General features: G+C 47.5%; 2 protein-coding genes and 1 long non-coding RNA gene across 6 annotated transcripts in view; 1 reads left to right on the top strand and 2 right to left on the bottom strand.

The window, feature by feature from the left end:
• KDM2B (lysine demethylase 2B) overlaps positions 1 to 2098 on the top strand; it is a 107819-nt gene extending 105721 nt beyond the window's left edge. For both annotated transcript variants that reach the window (XM_069030610.1, XM_069030609.1), the window contains 2 exons: positions 259 to 477; positions 846 to 2098. In XM_069030610.1, the coding sequence (XP_068886711.1) occupies positions 259 to 477; positions 846 to 1027 (401 nt within the window). In that variant the 3' untranslated portion in view covers positions 1028 to 2098. The remainder of the gene's footprint in view (positions 1 to 258; positions 478 to 845) is intronic.
• Positions 2099 to 2338: 240 nt separating this feature from the next.
• Positions 2339 to 11023, bottom strand: RNF34 (ring finger protein 34). Of its 2 annotated transcripts, none has more exons than XM_069030611.1 (6): positions 10954 to 11023; positions 7761 to 7979; positions 6057 to 6446; positions 5679 to 5732; positions 5251 to 5452; positions 2339 to 4186 (listed from the first exon to the last, which is right to left on the bottom strand). In XM_069030611.1, the coding sequence occupies exons 1-6, from the start codon at positions 10957 to 10959 to the stop codon at positions 3999 to 4001; spliced, it is 1059 nt and encodes a 352-aa protein (XP_068886712.1). In that variant the 5' UTR covers positions 10960 to 11023; the 3' UTR covers positions 2339 to 3998. The 2 variants fall into 2 exon arrangements, with proteins under 2 accessions (XP_068886712.1, XP_068886713.1); XM_069030612.1 differs by lacking the exon at positions 10954 to 11023 and adding an exon at positions 10593 to 10785.
• A 1721-nt stretch (positions 11024 to 12744) lies between these two features.
• On the bottom strand, positions 12745 to 16165 carry LOC138119095 (uncharacterized). Of its 2 annotated transcripts, none has more exons than XR_011155383.1 (3): positions 16052 to 16165; positions 15247 to 15323; positions 12745 to 13912 (listed from the first exon to the last, which is right to left on the bottom strand). It is a non-coding gene; the product is annotated as an uncharacterized lncRNA (long non-coding RNA). The 2 variants fall into 2 exon arrangements; XR_011155382.1 differs by having other exon boundaries at positions 15284 to 15323.
• Positions 16166 to 16320: the final 155 nt, after the last annotated feature.

Here is a 16320-nt window from a genome sequence, read left to right as displayed (position 1 = left end):
CCCAACTTGTAATTCTGCTGGGCCCCTGCAGTTACTTTCATCCCTTTGTTTTGAAATCAGGAAGTGGCTTTGTCCACGTGCCTGTTCCAAAAATAGACAAGTGTTCCTGCTGATACTCCAAAGCTCCAGACGGGCAAAAGCTCTGAAGTTGACCTAGGGCAGCAGTGTTGTGTGTCACAGTGCATTTCATAGAGGCCTGCAGATGTTGGCAGCACGGGGTGGGGCTCCTGGGAGTGACCTGCTGCCTCTGCCTTGCAGGTCAGATCGACAACCGGAGTAAGCTACGGAACATCGTGGAGCTGCGCCTGGCCGGCCTGGATATCACAGATGCTTCGCTGCGGCTGATCATCAGGCACATGCCCCTGCTCTCCAAACTCAATCTCAGTTACTGTAACCACGTGACAGATCAGTCTATTAACCTGCTGACCGCCGTTGGAACCACCACGCGGGATTCGTTAACGGAAATTAATTTATCAGGTAAGGGACGGGGGAGGGGCACTGCCTGTGGCATCAGAGCTGTGAGGGGGGTTTGTCCTGCTCCTGGTGTAACTCCCTGGCAGCAGCTGGACGTGCTGCTGGGGGAAGTGGCCCCGCAGCTGCCAGGAGGTGGTGTTGTATCCTGCTCATCCTCCCAGGGGATTTCAGTGCTGCTGCTCTGCACATCTGGGCTGCCTGGCTTTATCCCATGGGTTACACAACAGCAGCAGGAATGGGGATGGGCGATGGAGCTGGCGGGGGATTCCTCGGCCGGCACCGCGGGAGGGGCAGCAGGGACTGGCCGCGGTTGGGATAAATCCTCCTAGTGAACAAAGCAGTGTTCAATTCCTCCCCTCTGCTCTCCCCAGACTGCAATAAGGTCACTGATCAGTGCCTGTCTTACTTCAAACGTTGTGGGAACATCTGCCAGATCGACCTGAGGTACTGCAAGCAAGTGACGAAGGAGGGCTGCGAGCAGTTCATAGCGGAGATGTCCGTAAGCGTCCAGTTCGGGCAGGTGGAAGAAAAACTTCTGCAAAAACTGAGTTAGTTAAAGGACTTGTGTAAATACTGGGGTGAGGGGGGGAAGGGACTAAGAACACGTAGGGATTTTATTTTCAATTGGGAACTTGGAATATCAGAAAATGCCGCGATTGGATTTTACAACTCTTGTTGAGGAGAGAACAACGTGAAACTACCCATGTTAAGAATTTCAACTTGTGCCACTAATTCAGTCCACCTGGGATGTCCTGCACTGGCTCTTATGCAAATTCATAAGGCGACTGTTACCGATGATAATTGTTCACACCCTGGAAGAGGACTGAGCTCCAAGAAATACTGTTATTTAAAGTACCACAGCATGTGCTTGGTAGTGTAAATTTGATTTCTGCTTTTCATTTCTTAAGAAAAAAAAAAGTTGGTGTCATTCAAGTGGACCACGCACTGCATTTCTGCCTTCTTAACACGTTTTGTTTTGTTACATCTTACATTATGCAGAACTATTTTTGTACAAAAATTGTTTAAAAATTATTTATGCAATGTTTGAATGCATTACCAGTGTTTCGGTTTTGATTGCCAATTTTTATCTTTACTTATGGTAGGCGAGAACTTAACCTATACTTCGTAGACAGTATCTATCTACAAACGTGCCCAGGTCAGGAAAAGTAGGTTCATACTTTCAACTTAAAGCATGTTTTAATGGAAGTTTATATCCTGCTTTGTATACTTCAGAAGTGACATAAGCATGTTGTGGAAATAAGGTGTAAATTATAGTTGAAGTAAAACACTTTTATCTGTATAGAAATCACCTTTTTCTCAAAATTTTAAAAGAATTCCAATTTCAGCTTTTGCACATAGGAGGGTTTCACTCTGTAGCATGAGCTCTTGTACTCAATATAAAATTAATTTATACAGTGAGTCCAGCAGTAGAATAAATGGTCAAACGTAGTCTCTCTTTCTTTGAAGTGTGAGTTGAGTTCTCATTTAAGGTTTATAACATGGTTATTTCCTGATTGTAAAATTCTGCATTCATAAGTGCCATTGTTGTACGGTGTTGTTTTCGTAGACCTTCCTGATGCAGTTTTACCTTTGTTGAATTTGTATAAACAATTGTACAAAAACAGGCGCTGCCTCTGTGCGTTTCTGTCAGGGCTGGGGGGGGAGTGGCTGCAGGGAGTGCTTGGGCTCTGGCCCGTGGCTCTGAGCATTTTCCAGTGCATTGTTACATCCACATCTCCATTCCTCCAGCAGGCATCTATCTGCCCAGCTCAGGCTCGAGGAGCACTGACAGCTTGAGAACATTAAAGATGGAGCTGAGTAATCCCCAGCACTCCCAGGGTTGGGTAAGAAAAGAGACAGAGGCTGAGAGAGCCCATCACCCATCTTTATTAAGTTTGAGTGGCTAATGAGCAGCATGGAAACAACAGCGAGGGCATGTCTGTCTTCATTAGCCTCCCCTCTGGACAGACTCCAGGAATTAAGTACCATTAAAAAGTTACTTCTAAAAAATAAAGCCATTGAGAGGTTTGCTCCCTTCTGAAAAATACCCAGTCAAGCTAGGAGCTGTGTCTTGTGTGAGGGGGAGCTACTTTCTCTCTTCCACACCAGCCTAACCCTTCACAGAACAAGAGCAGGTGCCAGTGCAGCACAGGTGCCAGCTCTCAGGTCCTGCACCCTCAGCCAAGCACAGCCTTGGCTCTGGAACTTTGCTGCCACATGGGAAATCAAAGGAGAAACAGTAACTTTGTTAATCAACTCTGCTTAAAGAATAACTGGACACACATGGTCCTTCCTCACCTTTTTTTTACAGCGAACTTCACCAATCCCAGTCCTGGCCATGCTTGGCCCCAGGCATCCTGTTTTCGCCCCCGACATGAGCTACTCTTGCTGCTCCTTTCCGCAGATCGTTGCTCACAGACATCTTCCAAGGACCATTTTTACAATTCCTGCTCCAAGAGGACTTGCACCCCAGCTCACAGCACAAAGCCCAGCCTGACCTGGGGCCAAGGGCTGGCAGCAATAACAGGGCCCTCAGCAGCCCCTGGGAAGCTGGCTTGGGTGACTTGGCTGTGGGTGAAAGTCTGTGAACAGGAGGTTTTAAACAAAAACTGTTTGCTGTCCCTGCTCCTGCCTCCCCCTCCCCAGTTAAGGTTAGTAACACCATACATTCCATGTTAGCAGCAAGGAGGTGGTGCCCCTGATCAGGATTCACAGTAACATCAGGCTGTCGGCACGTGGAGTACAATCATCACAGATTAATAGTTACAACAGGCATGAGTGGATTAAGGACCACGCTAATATGGTTTACTGTAATACCCCTTCTTAAAAAAATAGTTTATTCCTAAACTAAAAACCACTTAGTAACTGGTTTTTGGAGCCCACCAGGCAGAGCCTGCTGCAGCCCCTGAGCCCTGCAAAGTGATGGAGTGTTGCATACACTGACAGAGAACAGCCAAGACAGCACACGTGTCATGACAGACATTCAGAGGGAGCAATCAGCATAAAGCAAGATTGCTTAAGGGCTTCTGTGTGGGAACAGTTCATGGCAGTGCTTCCTAAGCCGTGTCCGACACCGGCACCGCAGCCCCGCTGTCGGAACAGATACATTCTATCGTTAGGGAAAAGCTGAATAATCAACTGATATATTCATTGCTTCTAATGCACTAGAGAACACCACAGGCTAATAGGCTCAAGCAGAGGTGTTTGCTGACCACTTGCCGAGTGCTGAATGCGTAAGGACAGGTGAGATTCTTCAGAAGAGAGCAAGAACTGCTGTAAACAGTTTGACTCCAACAATCTGTGGGGCTGTAAGGTCAGTGGGGCAGCGCTGGTGCTGCACGCACAGGCAGCGCCTGGACCTGCCCAGCCCCGCACCGCAGGAGCTGCTTGAAAAACCTTTCACCAACTTCTTCTACATCTCGATGTTGAAAAGGCCGAGTTTAACCAAGAACTACAACGCTGCCCCAGGGCCCAGCACTCCTGGCCACAGGACTCCTGCCCGGGGGACTCGGGGCAGGGCTGGGTTAGGACTTGAAGACGTGCACGGCCCGCACGACGTACTGGCGGCAGATGGGGCACTCGCTCATCCTCTTGCCACACTTGGTGCACGTGACCATGTGGCCGCACTCCAGCAGCACGCAGTCGATCACGGCGTCCATGCAGATCCGGCACAGGTTGTCATCGTCCTCGTTCAGCTGCATCTTCTCCCCCTCTGGAAACCAACAGAGAGGGAGGTCACAGCTCTGGGGCCTGCAGAACCAGGGCAGTTCCAGCCCACCCCCATCCCCTCACATGAGCTTTTTTAACCCCCAGCTACAAATTAGTCGGTATTCCTCCAAAAATAAGCAAAGAAATAAGAACTAGAAAGCCTCTCAAGTGAACATCCAATATTTGGCTTCATTCTTTAAACCCAGAAACTATTTTCAATTCAGAATGTAATGACTGTGAAATAATGTGCTGGATTAAAATTCGGAGCATGTTGGTTTTTCATCTTGGAGCTCACTGTTTGGCAGAATGCTTTCCTCAGAAGATTAAACACAGTAATAATAAAACAGACTAAGAAGTGGAAGCCTTAAGTAGGCCATAAAGGTGGCAGAACTGAATAAAACCTGTCAATTTTCATTGCAAATAATCAACATCCCCATCAATACCTGAACGTGCCATTAGACCATGGTGAAAAAAAAACACATTAAGTTTAAAGTTTTCTTCCCAAGTTTTGTGTGAGCAGGAATTGGTCTGAGGACAAATTACACAAGTGAAAGACTCCAACTGCTGCACGGAGTAGAGGGCAGAACAACAGCCACTGAGCTGTAGAAATTTATCATGAACATGTGAACTGAGACCAAAACACTTGGACTTTTGTCACTGTAGATTTTAATTCTGCAGTAACAGACCTGAAGTGCCCTGATCTGCACAGCTACAGCGCAGCTCTGGCTAATGTCCTGTGAAACCCAGCAAAGCACGTGGAGGTGCCAAGTTTCAGTTCTCTGAGGAACCAGTTCTCAGTTGTGCAATTTTACCTTCACCATGAAAGCTGAGCTCTCCAAGCTTTGGAAGAAAGTCTCAAAAACCCAGCACAATCCTGGAAAGCTTTGTTTAATCACTACTGTTCAGCTACTCTAGGGGCACCTTGCATTGTTAAAACCCATTTTCCAGGTGTTCCAGCAGAGCAGACCAAGTTCAGATACTGAGTTCTTCCACTGGCAGAACCAAACCAGAAACTGGAAACCAGGAACTCAGTAGTTGTAAGAAAGCGGAAATAAAGCATAAACCTACGTGTCTTGTGATTCTCCTCATTCTCTCTGTATAGTCTGCTCACTTTTTCCACAAGTTCCCATTTTTCACAGCATCCTGAGTAGTTGACAAAATTACAGGCGAGTATTTCCTTCAGCTGCCGGACACTCAGCCCTTCGATGTCTTCCAGACTGGAAATATCGGACAGGGATGCCCTCGCTCGCTTCCTGGACAGCCCCAGGGTCTGAAACACAGCAGTTGAGTGGTGTTGAGCACCAGAGCTGGAGCACACGAAGCTGCAGCAGCTTGGCTAAAGTTTAATTCTTTTTGAAGCTAGTGTGTGCAGACATTCATTGCTAGACACAGCAAACTCTGGAAGAACCAGAGCATGAGGCCAAATGTTGGCAGAGATCTAAAACACTTTATGGTGTCACATGCCAAAAATCTATTCTTTGGATAGTTCATCTCACCTGCTCTTCTGCACTTTCTTCTTCTTCGTTATTTACAGATGTTTCCATTTGTCCCTGTGTACAAAATGAAACTCATCAGGATAAAAACCCATGTTATTCCCTTATAAAACACTTTCCTTCCTACCAAGGTGATCACAGGTGACAATGAAATGACATTTTGACGTTCCAATTGCTACTCATCAGTCCAGGTTTAAGTCACCTCTGACCTGAACTAGGAATCTTTGCTAATTATCTCCAGCTTTCAGGTGCAGGATACAAAAGGCATTTTTCCTGCCCCTCCAAACTGTACCAATTGGTGTTTTATTTTAAATCGATACATAACTATTAAAAAAAAAATATAAAGTAATACTATTGCATAAAACTTGTTAATCACTGTACCCGTGAAGGCGTCCCACTTCCTGTGCTTCCCCTTCTGTTGGCAAGTTCTCCTGGATTTGACATGGATACAGACGTGGAAAAGGGATGGGTAAAAAAGCCCGAAGTCTGTGACCGTGACGAACGCAAGCTGCCAGCGTCCATGTCCTCCTCCGACCCCAACCCATGGTGGCACAGCACCAGGTCCACCAGGTCTTCCTTCTCTCTGCAGGTGTCCGTGGGGATGTTTCTGAGGATCAGATACTGACGCAGATCCTTCACTTTCAATCTCATTAGCTGAGGGCGCTGGAAGGCCGTTTCTTGCAGCAAGTGACAAGTGGAACATCTCCTGAGATTCTCTTGTAAGACTGAGCAAACGGAGCAAAAATCCTTCTTGCAGTCACAACACACGTGCTGAGGGGAGAGGAGGGAACCATTCAGCTGTGCATCACAGGAAACAAATCCAGGCCCTGCTCTTTCCTTCTCCAGGCTACAGAATTTACTGTTACTTCTTCCACTGTCAGTTGTGACAGACATCGTTTTTAAGTCCAGCAAACTGCCCTGTCAAACAGTTTTGCAGGTGTCCCAAGAGAGTCCCTCACTCTTTTGACACTACTGAAGCTGATTTGCGGTTTCAGTAAAAAATACTATGAATAAACAGATGAATAAAGTACTCAAGTTGTAGATTAGACAATAAATGAAACTAAAACCAATGTCATGGTCTGTTAAAATACTTTTGAACATACTGCCACTGCTCCTTTCACACGTGTAACAGTATAACCCCAAACTTTACAGAACCTACTGCTTCCTCAACTGATTCCAAGAACTCAAAGTAGGCCTAGAATGTGAGGAATCACATGGGAGGGACATACTCCCAAAAGCCCAGATGTCATTTCTGAAGAAAGCTTTGTTCAAAAGACTCACAATATGCAAAAGCTGGAATAGACAAGACTGTCAGCATTCCAGCTGCTGAACAAACCCAAACTCCTCAAGGTTTTCAGGACTACAGTAAATTAATATTGGCTTCAGCTATGTCCCTACACAACACTTCATTCAACAAAGCCTTGCCATGTGAATAGGACACATAAGGGGAAAACACCACACAAACTGAGGGAAGAGGTTTCATGATCATCTCAAAGAGCTGCAGAGGATTAGGTCACTGGCAGGAGAAAAGAAACAATCCTGGACAGTTATGATACACAGAAATAATATAATATTAACAATCTCAATTTTATCTGCATTAACTCACCAACCTGCCTCCTAAGGAAGGAAGAGGCTGTTGGAGCACAACAGCACTGAGCAGAGCTAAAGCTGGTTAGGAAACAACCAGAACCGCATGAGAACTTCCAGAAAGAACCTGGAGTTTGTGAGTTTTTAACTTTTCCATCACCCAGTTTGCTCACTCCAGTACTCAACCACTGTTTGATGCCATCTTCAAAACCAGATTTGCTTTACTGTTTAAGATTCTGAAGCTAATATGTATCTTACAAATCAGAGTCCATTAATTTTCAAGCCAGCCCAGATCCAACGTGTCACTGACTAATGAACATCGGACTTACTAACTTCTAATCCTGGCTGACAGTAATTTCCTGTGACTTCAGAATAAGGCACTTCCTCCCTCCCTGCCTATATCTGCCTCACGTTTCTGAGAAACACACACTCATCCCCCAGTATGCCACAGATGCGTTCATAGGGGTAAAAATACTGTGCAATAAGAAATATACTCACTTTTTTCCTAAAAACTGAAAACGAAAGTCCACAGGCTTTGCAGACGATGTTCGTGCCGGCTGCAGCAGGAGCTGGATATGCTGAGAAGTCTGTGCTTGGTGTAAACCTGAATGGGCCAGCACCTCCCCCAAAGCCAGCCTGCTGGCCACGGACTGCTCCCGTACCCATGACTTCATTCAGCAACCCGCAGCAGGAAGCCCACATGGAAGTAGCTCCCGCCTGAAAACATCACAAAGCAAACGCAGAGAATCAGTATCTGAAAGCCCACATCAGATGTGCCTTGCTGCTGAGGAGCTACTTCACTCCATCTGTCATCATCCCAGGAGCATGTGGTGCAAATTCCTGGAGCTCCAGGATTCCAGCACGCTCATGGCTGTGACAGACCAGCTCCGCTCCCAGCTGAAATCCAAAGTGGGAAAGATTTGCCTCTGAAAGGCCAACGCAGGCACAGGGAGCTCACACTCACGACTCCTTTTCTAGAGAATTCCCCACAAAAAGAGTCAGGAATTTGAGGAGTGATGCAACAGCAGAGCAAGGAAGGAGTGACTGACAGCCCATTGTAGGTGAGGGGCAAACCCCGAAATGGTGACAGGCAGAAACGGCAACTTCTCATGATTAATGCAGAACTGTCCCTGCAGGATCTACTCCAGAACTCATCCAGCTCCGGTATGACTCACAACAAAACTCTCTCTGAAATAACATTCCTGGTTTTCAAACTGGAAAACCAATCTTCATTAGAAGATAATTACAGTCTGGTTTCACTGAGAAGGAAATGTCTGTTCAAGACCTCCCTGAACCTCCTTGTTTTGTTGCCTTACAAAATGTTTAACAAAAGTTAAAATAAATCTAAATGAACTTACTTTCTATTGATTGGATTTCAGTTTTGAGTCACAGTCTTAAAACACTGCAAAAAATTCTGAACACATAAACAAAGTGCTACTTTTTATCCTTGGAAGCCCTTAGCACTGGATTCTCTATCAAAAGCGCATATTCTACTTGAAGGTGGAATTTGGACTCCAAGTTGGGCAAGTCACAAGTTTAATTACTGTCAGGTGGCTCCCTGAACCTGTTAGAAAAAAACAGGAGGGGCAAACAGAATCACATCAGGTTCTCCCTGAAAGGAAGCTGACAGGTACAACTTCTTTAAATTTTTTCCTACTTTTTTCTTTAACAGCAGTTCTCTTTTTCATTCCAGGACAGCATCTTTTTTTTTTTTTCCCCCAAAGCACCAAGACAGAAAATAATTGCTTTTAAGACTTGTAATTCTTGCTGTAAAACCCCAACCAACCAGAACACACACTTCAGCTCTGTAACGTGGTGCTTTAATTCCTGTAGTAACTACACTAATTTCTAGATGAAGTTGCACATTTTCCCTGAACTGAACACAATCCTCTTACACTTTTGGGAACTTAATGCCAGAATAACTGGGGATAGGCCAGAACGTCTCCGTTCAAACCACAGAGCACAAAAGGTAAGAACAAGAGCTTTAGTTAACAACATCAAACATACATTCTAATTAAATGCTCTCATCTGTTAAATCCGCTCGTCATTATGGGTATTTAAACAGCAGAATTCATCATGGTGTAACAAGAACCCTCTGTGCCCTGGGCACCCCATGCACAGGACATCTTCCTCAGCCTCCTCAGGAGGAACTCCAGTGGCCCTTCCCTCACACAGCTCACATCCCAGCCTCAAACTAAGGCTTGTTTTACACTCCTCCATTATAAACACTGTGGAAACTCATCAATATTAATTTCTCCTGGACAAAACATAATTATCCTAGTTTAGTAGGCAAGAGGAATTAACTTTCCAGAAATACATCCTGAAAACCAATGTCAATCCAACAGAGCTTCGAGTTTTAAAACTTGGAACTTCTGAAAAATACTTTCTCTCATCTTAAGGGAAAGCTGTAGCACAACCATTCCTCTCATTCATCACCTATTCTTCAAAACTGAGGAGCTAATTATGTATCTAAAAGATTTCAAAACAGCCTCATATGCATAACAGAAAAATAAAATCATTAACCAAAAGGATCTTTCAAAATTCAGCTTCCTTTATTACACAACTATGGCCTGTTCAGGGGGGTCACAGCAGCAGCAGGACACACAATGACTAAAAGGACATAAGACATTTGATACCACAACCCCAGCCTGAGTTTAACACCTGCTTCTTAGACTTATTTTATTCCAGAGCCTGTAACAACTGTTCACACATCACTGTCAACAGCAAACATACGTATTTTTAGGAACTTTTTGTCACCCATTTTGGACACAAGAATGTTGTTGATATCTTTATCTTGCTGCCAACCACTCACTTAAGGTGAAAGGTAGGACTAAGTGGGCATTAATTTTCTCCTTAACCTACATCACCTGTGGATTCCTTCTATGCCCTCAGGTCACGAACTGATAACTGAATTACAATGTCTAGACTCTCCATATTGCTCGGTAAAAGAAATGACACCGTGCTGAAAAGCACCAACACAACACACAAATTAAACACGCTAAACCAAAAAATCCCTCTCTTGAGAGTTAATCAAAACAATTCCAATTTCTGCACCAAAACTATCAGTCTCCACTGCCATGGACAAGCTGCTATCGGTATCTTCCCTCCCCATACTTTATGTGCATCTCACAGGAGCAAAATGCTGCGTTCCAACTTCTCTGCTGTTCTTTTTCGCTTTAAGGGTGTTTAGTTACCCGATGAGGATTTCACCTGCTGCTCCTGCCACGCCTGTGCAAGCTGGGTGTGCTACCAAAGCCGCAGAACGACAGGAGAGCGGCGCGAGGGATTTACTTTTAATCATTTTAACTGAAACTTCCTCTTTACACCCACCCTTAGACCCAGCAGAGCTTTTCCGGGACGGCACAACAGCCCCGGGCGCGACGCGGCGCCCCAGCGGAGCAACCCGGGCTCCGGCCCCCGGGAGCCCCCGGTGTGCCCCTCACAGGCCCGGCCCGGGCCCTGCCCGGCTGCTGACTCAGCGCGGGGGCCCCTCGGCTCGGCGGTGCCGGCCCGGGCGCCCCTCAGAGCGGGGCGGGACGGCGGCCGCGGCCTGAGGCGAGCCGGGAGGGGCGGCCCGGCCCGGACATCCCGCCGGGCCCCCCGCCCCGTCACCCTCCCCGGTTAGCCCCCTCCTCCCTCCTTCCTTCCCCGCAGAGGGAGAAGCGCTCTCCCGGCCGGCTGAACCCCTCACCTTCATGGCCGCTCCCGCCGCTCCAGCGCCGCGTCGCCCCCGCCCCGCGCCGACCCCGCCGGGCCGCCGCTCGGAGGGCGGGCCCTGCCGCCGCGCCGCACGCCATTGGCTGCCGCGCCGCCGCGCCGCGCGCCCATTGGCTGCTCCGCCCCGACGGCGAGCGGGCGCGGCCAATGGGAGCAGAGGACACGGCGGGGCCGGGGGGGCGCGGAAATGCCCCGAGTGGGGCCGGGACACGCGGGGGGCACCGGGGGGCAGCGATGGGGTCATTGATAGTGGCACCGATGGGGCACCGATGGGAACCGATGGGGTCATTGATAGTGGCACCGATGGGGCACCGATGGGAACCGATGGGGTCATTGATAGTGGCACCGATGGGAACCGATGGGGTCATTGATAGTGGCACTGATGGGAACCGATGGGAACTGATGGGGTCATTGATAGTGGCACCGATGGGAACCGATGGGAACTGATGGGGTCATTGATAGTGGCACTGATGGGAACCGATGGGAACTGATGGGGTCATTGATAGTGGCACCGATGGGGCAGCGATGGGAACTGATGGGGTCATTGATAGTGGCACCAATGGGGCACCGATGGGAACCGATGGGGTCATTGATAGTGGCACTGATGGTGGCACCAATGGGGCAGCGATGGGGCCATTGATATTGGCACCGATGGGGCACCGATGCGGTCATTGATAGTGGCACCGATGGGGTCATTGATAGTGGCACCGATGGGGCACCGACGGGAATCGATGAGGTCATTGATAGTGGCACCGATAGTGGCACCGATGGGGTCATTGATAGTGGCACCGATGGGGCACTGATGGGGCCATTGATAGTGGCACCGATGGGGTCATTGATATTGGCACCGATGGGGCACTGATGCAGTCATTGATAGTGGCACCGATGGTGTCACTGGCAGTGGCACCGATGGTGGCTCCGCGGTGATCCTGCCCCTCCACTCGAGCCTGGGACATCGGGAGTGCTGAGTGCAGTCCTGGGCTCCTCAGGACAAGAGGGAAGGAGCTCCTGGAGAGGGTCCAGCGCAAGGCAAGGAGAAAATTAAGGGTCTGGAGCATCTCTCTTACGAGGAGAGACTGCTGGAGCTGTCTGTAGAACAGAGGACTGAGAGGGGATCTCATCAATCCATAAAAATATCTCCAAGGGCTGCCAGGAGGATGGTGCCAGACTCTTCTTTGTAGTGTCCAGTGACAGGATGAGGAGGAATGGCCATAAACTAAAACACAGGAAGTTTCACCTCAACATGAGAAAGAACTTTCCATGAAGGGTGGCAGAGCACTGGAACTGCCCAGGGAGATGATGGATTCTCTCTCTGTGGAGCCCATCCAGCCCCACTCCCTGGCCTTGAACACTTCCAGGGGCAGAGCAGCCACAGCTTCTCTGGACAACCTGTGCCAGGGCCTCCCCACCTTCTGAGTAAAGAATTTCCCCCTAACACCTAACCCAAATCCACCCTCTTTCAGTTTTATTCTACCAAGCCCTTTGGTGAGAATCATTAAATTTGAGAAAAGATTTATTATTTTAAAATCCACTTCCAGCAAGCTCCTAGATGCCGTTATTATCTTCTCTAGGCTTTGAGTGGGGTATATATATAAAATAACAATCATAGGTTGCAAGAACTGAAAGCTTTTAACCAGATTACATTAAAGAAACCCCAGCAGTACAAACCTGACCAAGGCTTCAGGAAAGCTTTACATAAGAGCACACAGGGCCAAGAACAAGGCAGGCCTTTGCCAAAAAGAGGAACAGACGAAAGTGGCTGAAAATAAACATGGAAAACAAATCAAATTTACCCCTAGAAAGGGTTGGATGCAATCTGCTAATTTCTGCAGGAAGGATCTATTTTTGGAGCAAATAATATACAAGAACTGGGTAAAAAAAAAATGGTGTGTAATTGGCACGTGAATGGCACAGTCCTGGCAGCTTCAGGAGTAAGAGCAGATACTTCACACAGCCGAACGTCTGGATTTGCATTGACACCATATTTTAATCCAAAATCAGGTCACCTTTTTTTTCAGAAATGTTTATGTTCCTTGACAAGCTTTAGATATGCTCTGAACTTCTACACACGACTTAATAAAAAATGCTTTTTTTTTTTTTGCAATGATAGATTGCCATTTTAGTCAAAGCAACTGAAAAAAATTGAAGAGACTTGTGAATACAACATTGGAGCTTGCAATGGCACATTCCTCATGCTTCTCATGCAAGAGATTACTTTAAGACACCTTAAACATGTCAGTACAGTTTGATTTTTAAAAAGTTCTGTCATCTAAACTCTGTCGATTCAGAGTCACCCTTGAAGTATCAAGTTATACACATATTCTTGTTAATAAAATTAAATTAACACATGAGAACTCCCCATGCAGTCATTGTACTGGGGTAAAAGCTGTCCCAAACCAAGCAAAACCCAGCATTTTCCCTTTTTCTCTGTTAAGGATTTGCTAACAAGAAATCCTCCCAAACACAGATGTTTTAGGGAGTAACGTGGGCCTGACGAAGCTGAGATCTGGTGACAGTGCTGGCAGCTGCACTTGCCACTCCTGCCTTAATTTGGGCAGATCTGGATGAATCATGTCCTTAACATGTGATTTGAGATGACTTTTACAGCATTAGTGTGCCCAGACAGTAACCACGCCGAGGGTTTTAAATGAGGATCTTTAACTCTGCCAGCTACTCCGTGGGTGAAAAGGAGCATTTCAAGAGGTTCTATTAATAAAAGACTTGCCCTCGCTGAGCCTTCTGGACTGTGCCAAAGCAGCATTAAAAGATTTAAATCTATTACTGTGAGATGTCCCATTTCCTTCTGCCACCAAATAACAAGTGACAACAACTCGCTGCAGCTCCGTAATCCCCCAAGGTTTCACACAGCGCCAGAGACAGAGGTAGAGAAGTGATTCTTCCCAGGAATATTAATTTGGTTTTAATTTAGCAATCTGCAAAATTTAATAGTAAAGTTAAAAAAGACAAACTTCATCACTGGGCTTTATCTGGGGATTTCAGGTTGGATATTAATGCCTGTAGGAAGAATCAGGGAATCACAGAATCAGAATGGTTTGGGTTGGAAGGCACCCTAAAGATCATTTATTTCCAAACCCCTGCCATGGGCAGGGACACCTTCTGCTATCCCAGGTTGCTCCAAGCCCTGTCCAGCTTGGCCTTGGACACTTCCAGGGATGGGGCAGCCACAGCTCCTCTGGGCACCCTGTGCCAGGGCCTCCCCACCCTCACAGGGTGGAATTTCTTCCCAATATCCCATTTATCCCTGCCCTCTGCCAGTGTGAAGCCATTCCCCCTGTCCTGTCACTCCATCCCTTTTAAATAGTTTCTCTCCGTATTTTTGTCGGCCCCTTCAGGCACTGGAAGGCCACAATTAGGTCACCCCAAAACCTCTCTTTTCCAGGCTGATGAATCCCAGTTCTCTCAGCCTTTCCTCACAGGAGAAGTCCTCCACCCCTCTGATCATCCTGGTGCCCCCTCTGGCCTCCCTGCTGGGCACAGCCTATTTTAGATAAGATAAAAGATGACTTTTTCAACTGTGTTACCTAATCTCGAATTTAATACAAAGTCATCTCTCACTGCTTTTTTGGAGAGCTGGTTTTTAGGCGTGAGAGCTGATTTAAATATATTTTTAAAGTGTATTTTAAATGTTCTCTCTGCACCACGCACTGAAGGATTGTCAGCAGAGTTCACACTTTGGCTTCAGAGCCTTGCACAGAAACATCAGAACCAGATGTTTGTCATTTCCTTTTCCCTCCCAGTCCTGCACAGGCCGGCTGCAGCCCAGCCTTTATCTCATCCCCCTCCCCTCCCTGCCCTGCCACGCCACCAGTTCCGTGTTTCTGCCCAGGCCACAGTGCTTTATTTTCAGGAAATGTCAGCAGATTGACCTTTATAACATAATAGCTGCTGTTACTTCCTGCGTTTTGTATTCAGATACAGCTCAATGAGTTCATTGAGGGCGAGGAAACGATCATTAATTACGCCAGCAGCAGCAAGCTGCAATGTTAAGTTTCTTAAATGTAAATGTATCCTAGAAAATTACTCCCCGCTTGATTTGCCTCTTCCTCCTCCTCTCACCACCCCCAGGCATGAATCAGGAGCAGCGCAATGGAAATCCCCGGGGACATGCAGATGTATAATAATATTGAGTTTTGTTTTGCTCTCACTTACAAAAATGAGAACTATTATAATAATTGGAGTATTTTCTTTGGGAATATGATGCCTTAATGAAGTACTTTAACAAGTTATTGAGAAAATAAAAACTTACATGTGGAAACATCTTTACAGCATCACAATTAACTTACAGGAAATCCAGAGAAGAGCGAATTCACTCTGTGGTGTTCTCTGTAATAAGGAAATGCTCGTGTCAGAGTATGTAAAGTATTAGATAGGTGGGTTCATCTAAATTTTACTGTTTAAAAGATGTAACTTTTTACCCCTTGGGGTGTTTGACTTGTGGAAACCTCCACTTTGCAGTCTGTGCAGAATAAACAATGTATCCTTTTTAAAGCAGACTCTGTGCTTAAAGAGCTCCTTAAATCGGCAACCCCACCAAGACACTGCCCATGGTCATCTGTACCTCACCTGGCCTCTGTTAATCACAGGATCATTAAAGTTGGAAAAGACTTCCAAGATCATCAAGACCAACCTGTGACCAATCACCAAACCCTAATCCAAGCTGCCATGTCTACTTGTTTTTTGGACACTTCCAGGGCTGATTGACTCCACCACCTCCCTGGGCGGCCCCTTCCAATGCTTCACCACTCTTCCAGTGAAGAAATTTTCCCTAAAATGTCCACCCTGAGCCTCCCCTGGCCCAGCCTGAGGCCGTTCCCTCTCTCCTGTCCCTGTTCCCTGCGAGCAGAGCCCGACCCTCCCCGGCTGCCCCCTCCTGTCAGGGACTTGTGCAGAGCCACAAGGTCCCCCCTGAGCCTCCTTTGCTCCAGGCTGAGCCCCTTTCCAGCTCCCTCAGCCGCTCCTGGGGCTCCAGACCCTTCCCCAGCTCCGTTCCCTTCCTTGGACACGCTCCAGCCCCTCAACGTCTTTCTTGGCCTGAGGGGCCCAGAACTGACCCCAGGATCTGCGGTGCCTCAGCAGCGCTAGCACAGAGGGAAAATGTCTGTTCCCTTATCTAGCAGATAACTCCTCAGGGATGCAGCTGCCCAAGAGCAGCCCACGCCCACGCAGTCCCCAGCCGCGGCCTGGCTGCGGTGAGGGGCGGTGAGGGGGGAAGCAGCCCCGCCCCGCGCGGACCCTTCTCTCCCCGGAACGTCTCTCTCGCGCCCGGCACGCCGGGCAGCTCCTCCGTGGCGGCGCACAGTCCCTCCTCTGATTGGCTGCG

This window comes from Aphelocoma coerulescens, chromosome 15 (genome assembly GCF_041296385.1).
Source record: "Aphelocoma coerulescens isolate FSJ_1873_10779 chromosome 15, UR_Acoe_1.0, whole genome shotgun sequence".
In the NCBI taxonomy this organism is placed as follows: Eukaryota; Metazoa; Chordata; class Aves; order Passeriformes; family Corvidae; genus Aphelocoma; species Aphelocoma coerulescens.
This window is presented reverse-complemented; position numbering and strand designations above follow the sequence as displayed.

Excerpts from the sequence above, each read along its gene's own strand:
- RNF34 (XM_069030611.1), bottom strand. Across the intron at positions 6,447-7,760 it reads TTTCAGTTTTTAGGAAAAAA|CACGTGTGTTGTGACTGCAA; the intron begins GTGAGTATATTT and ends CTCTCCCCTCAG. Across the intron at positions 4,187-5,250 it reads TGAGGAGAATCACAAGACAC|AGGGGGAGAAGATGCAGCTG; the intron begins GTAGGTTTATGC and ends GTTGGTTTCCAG.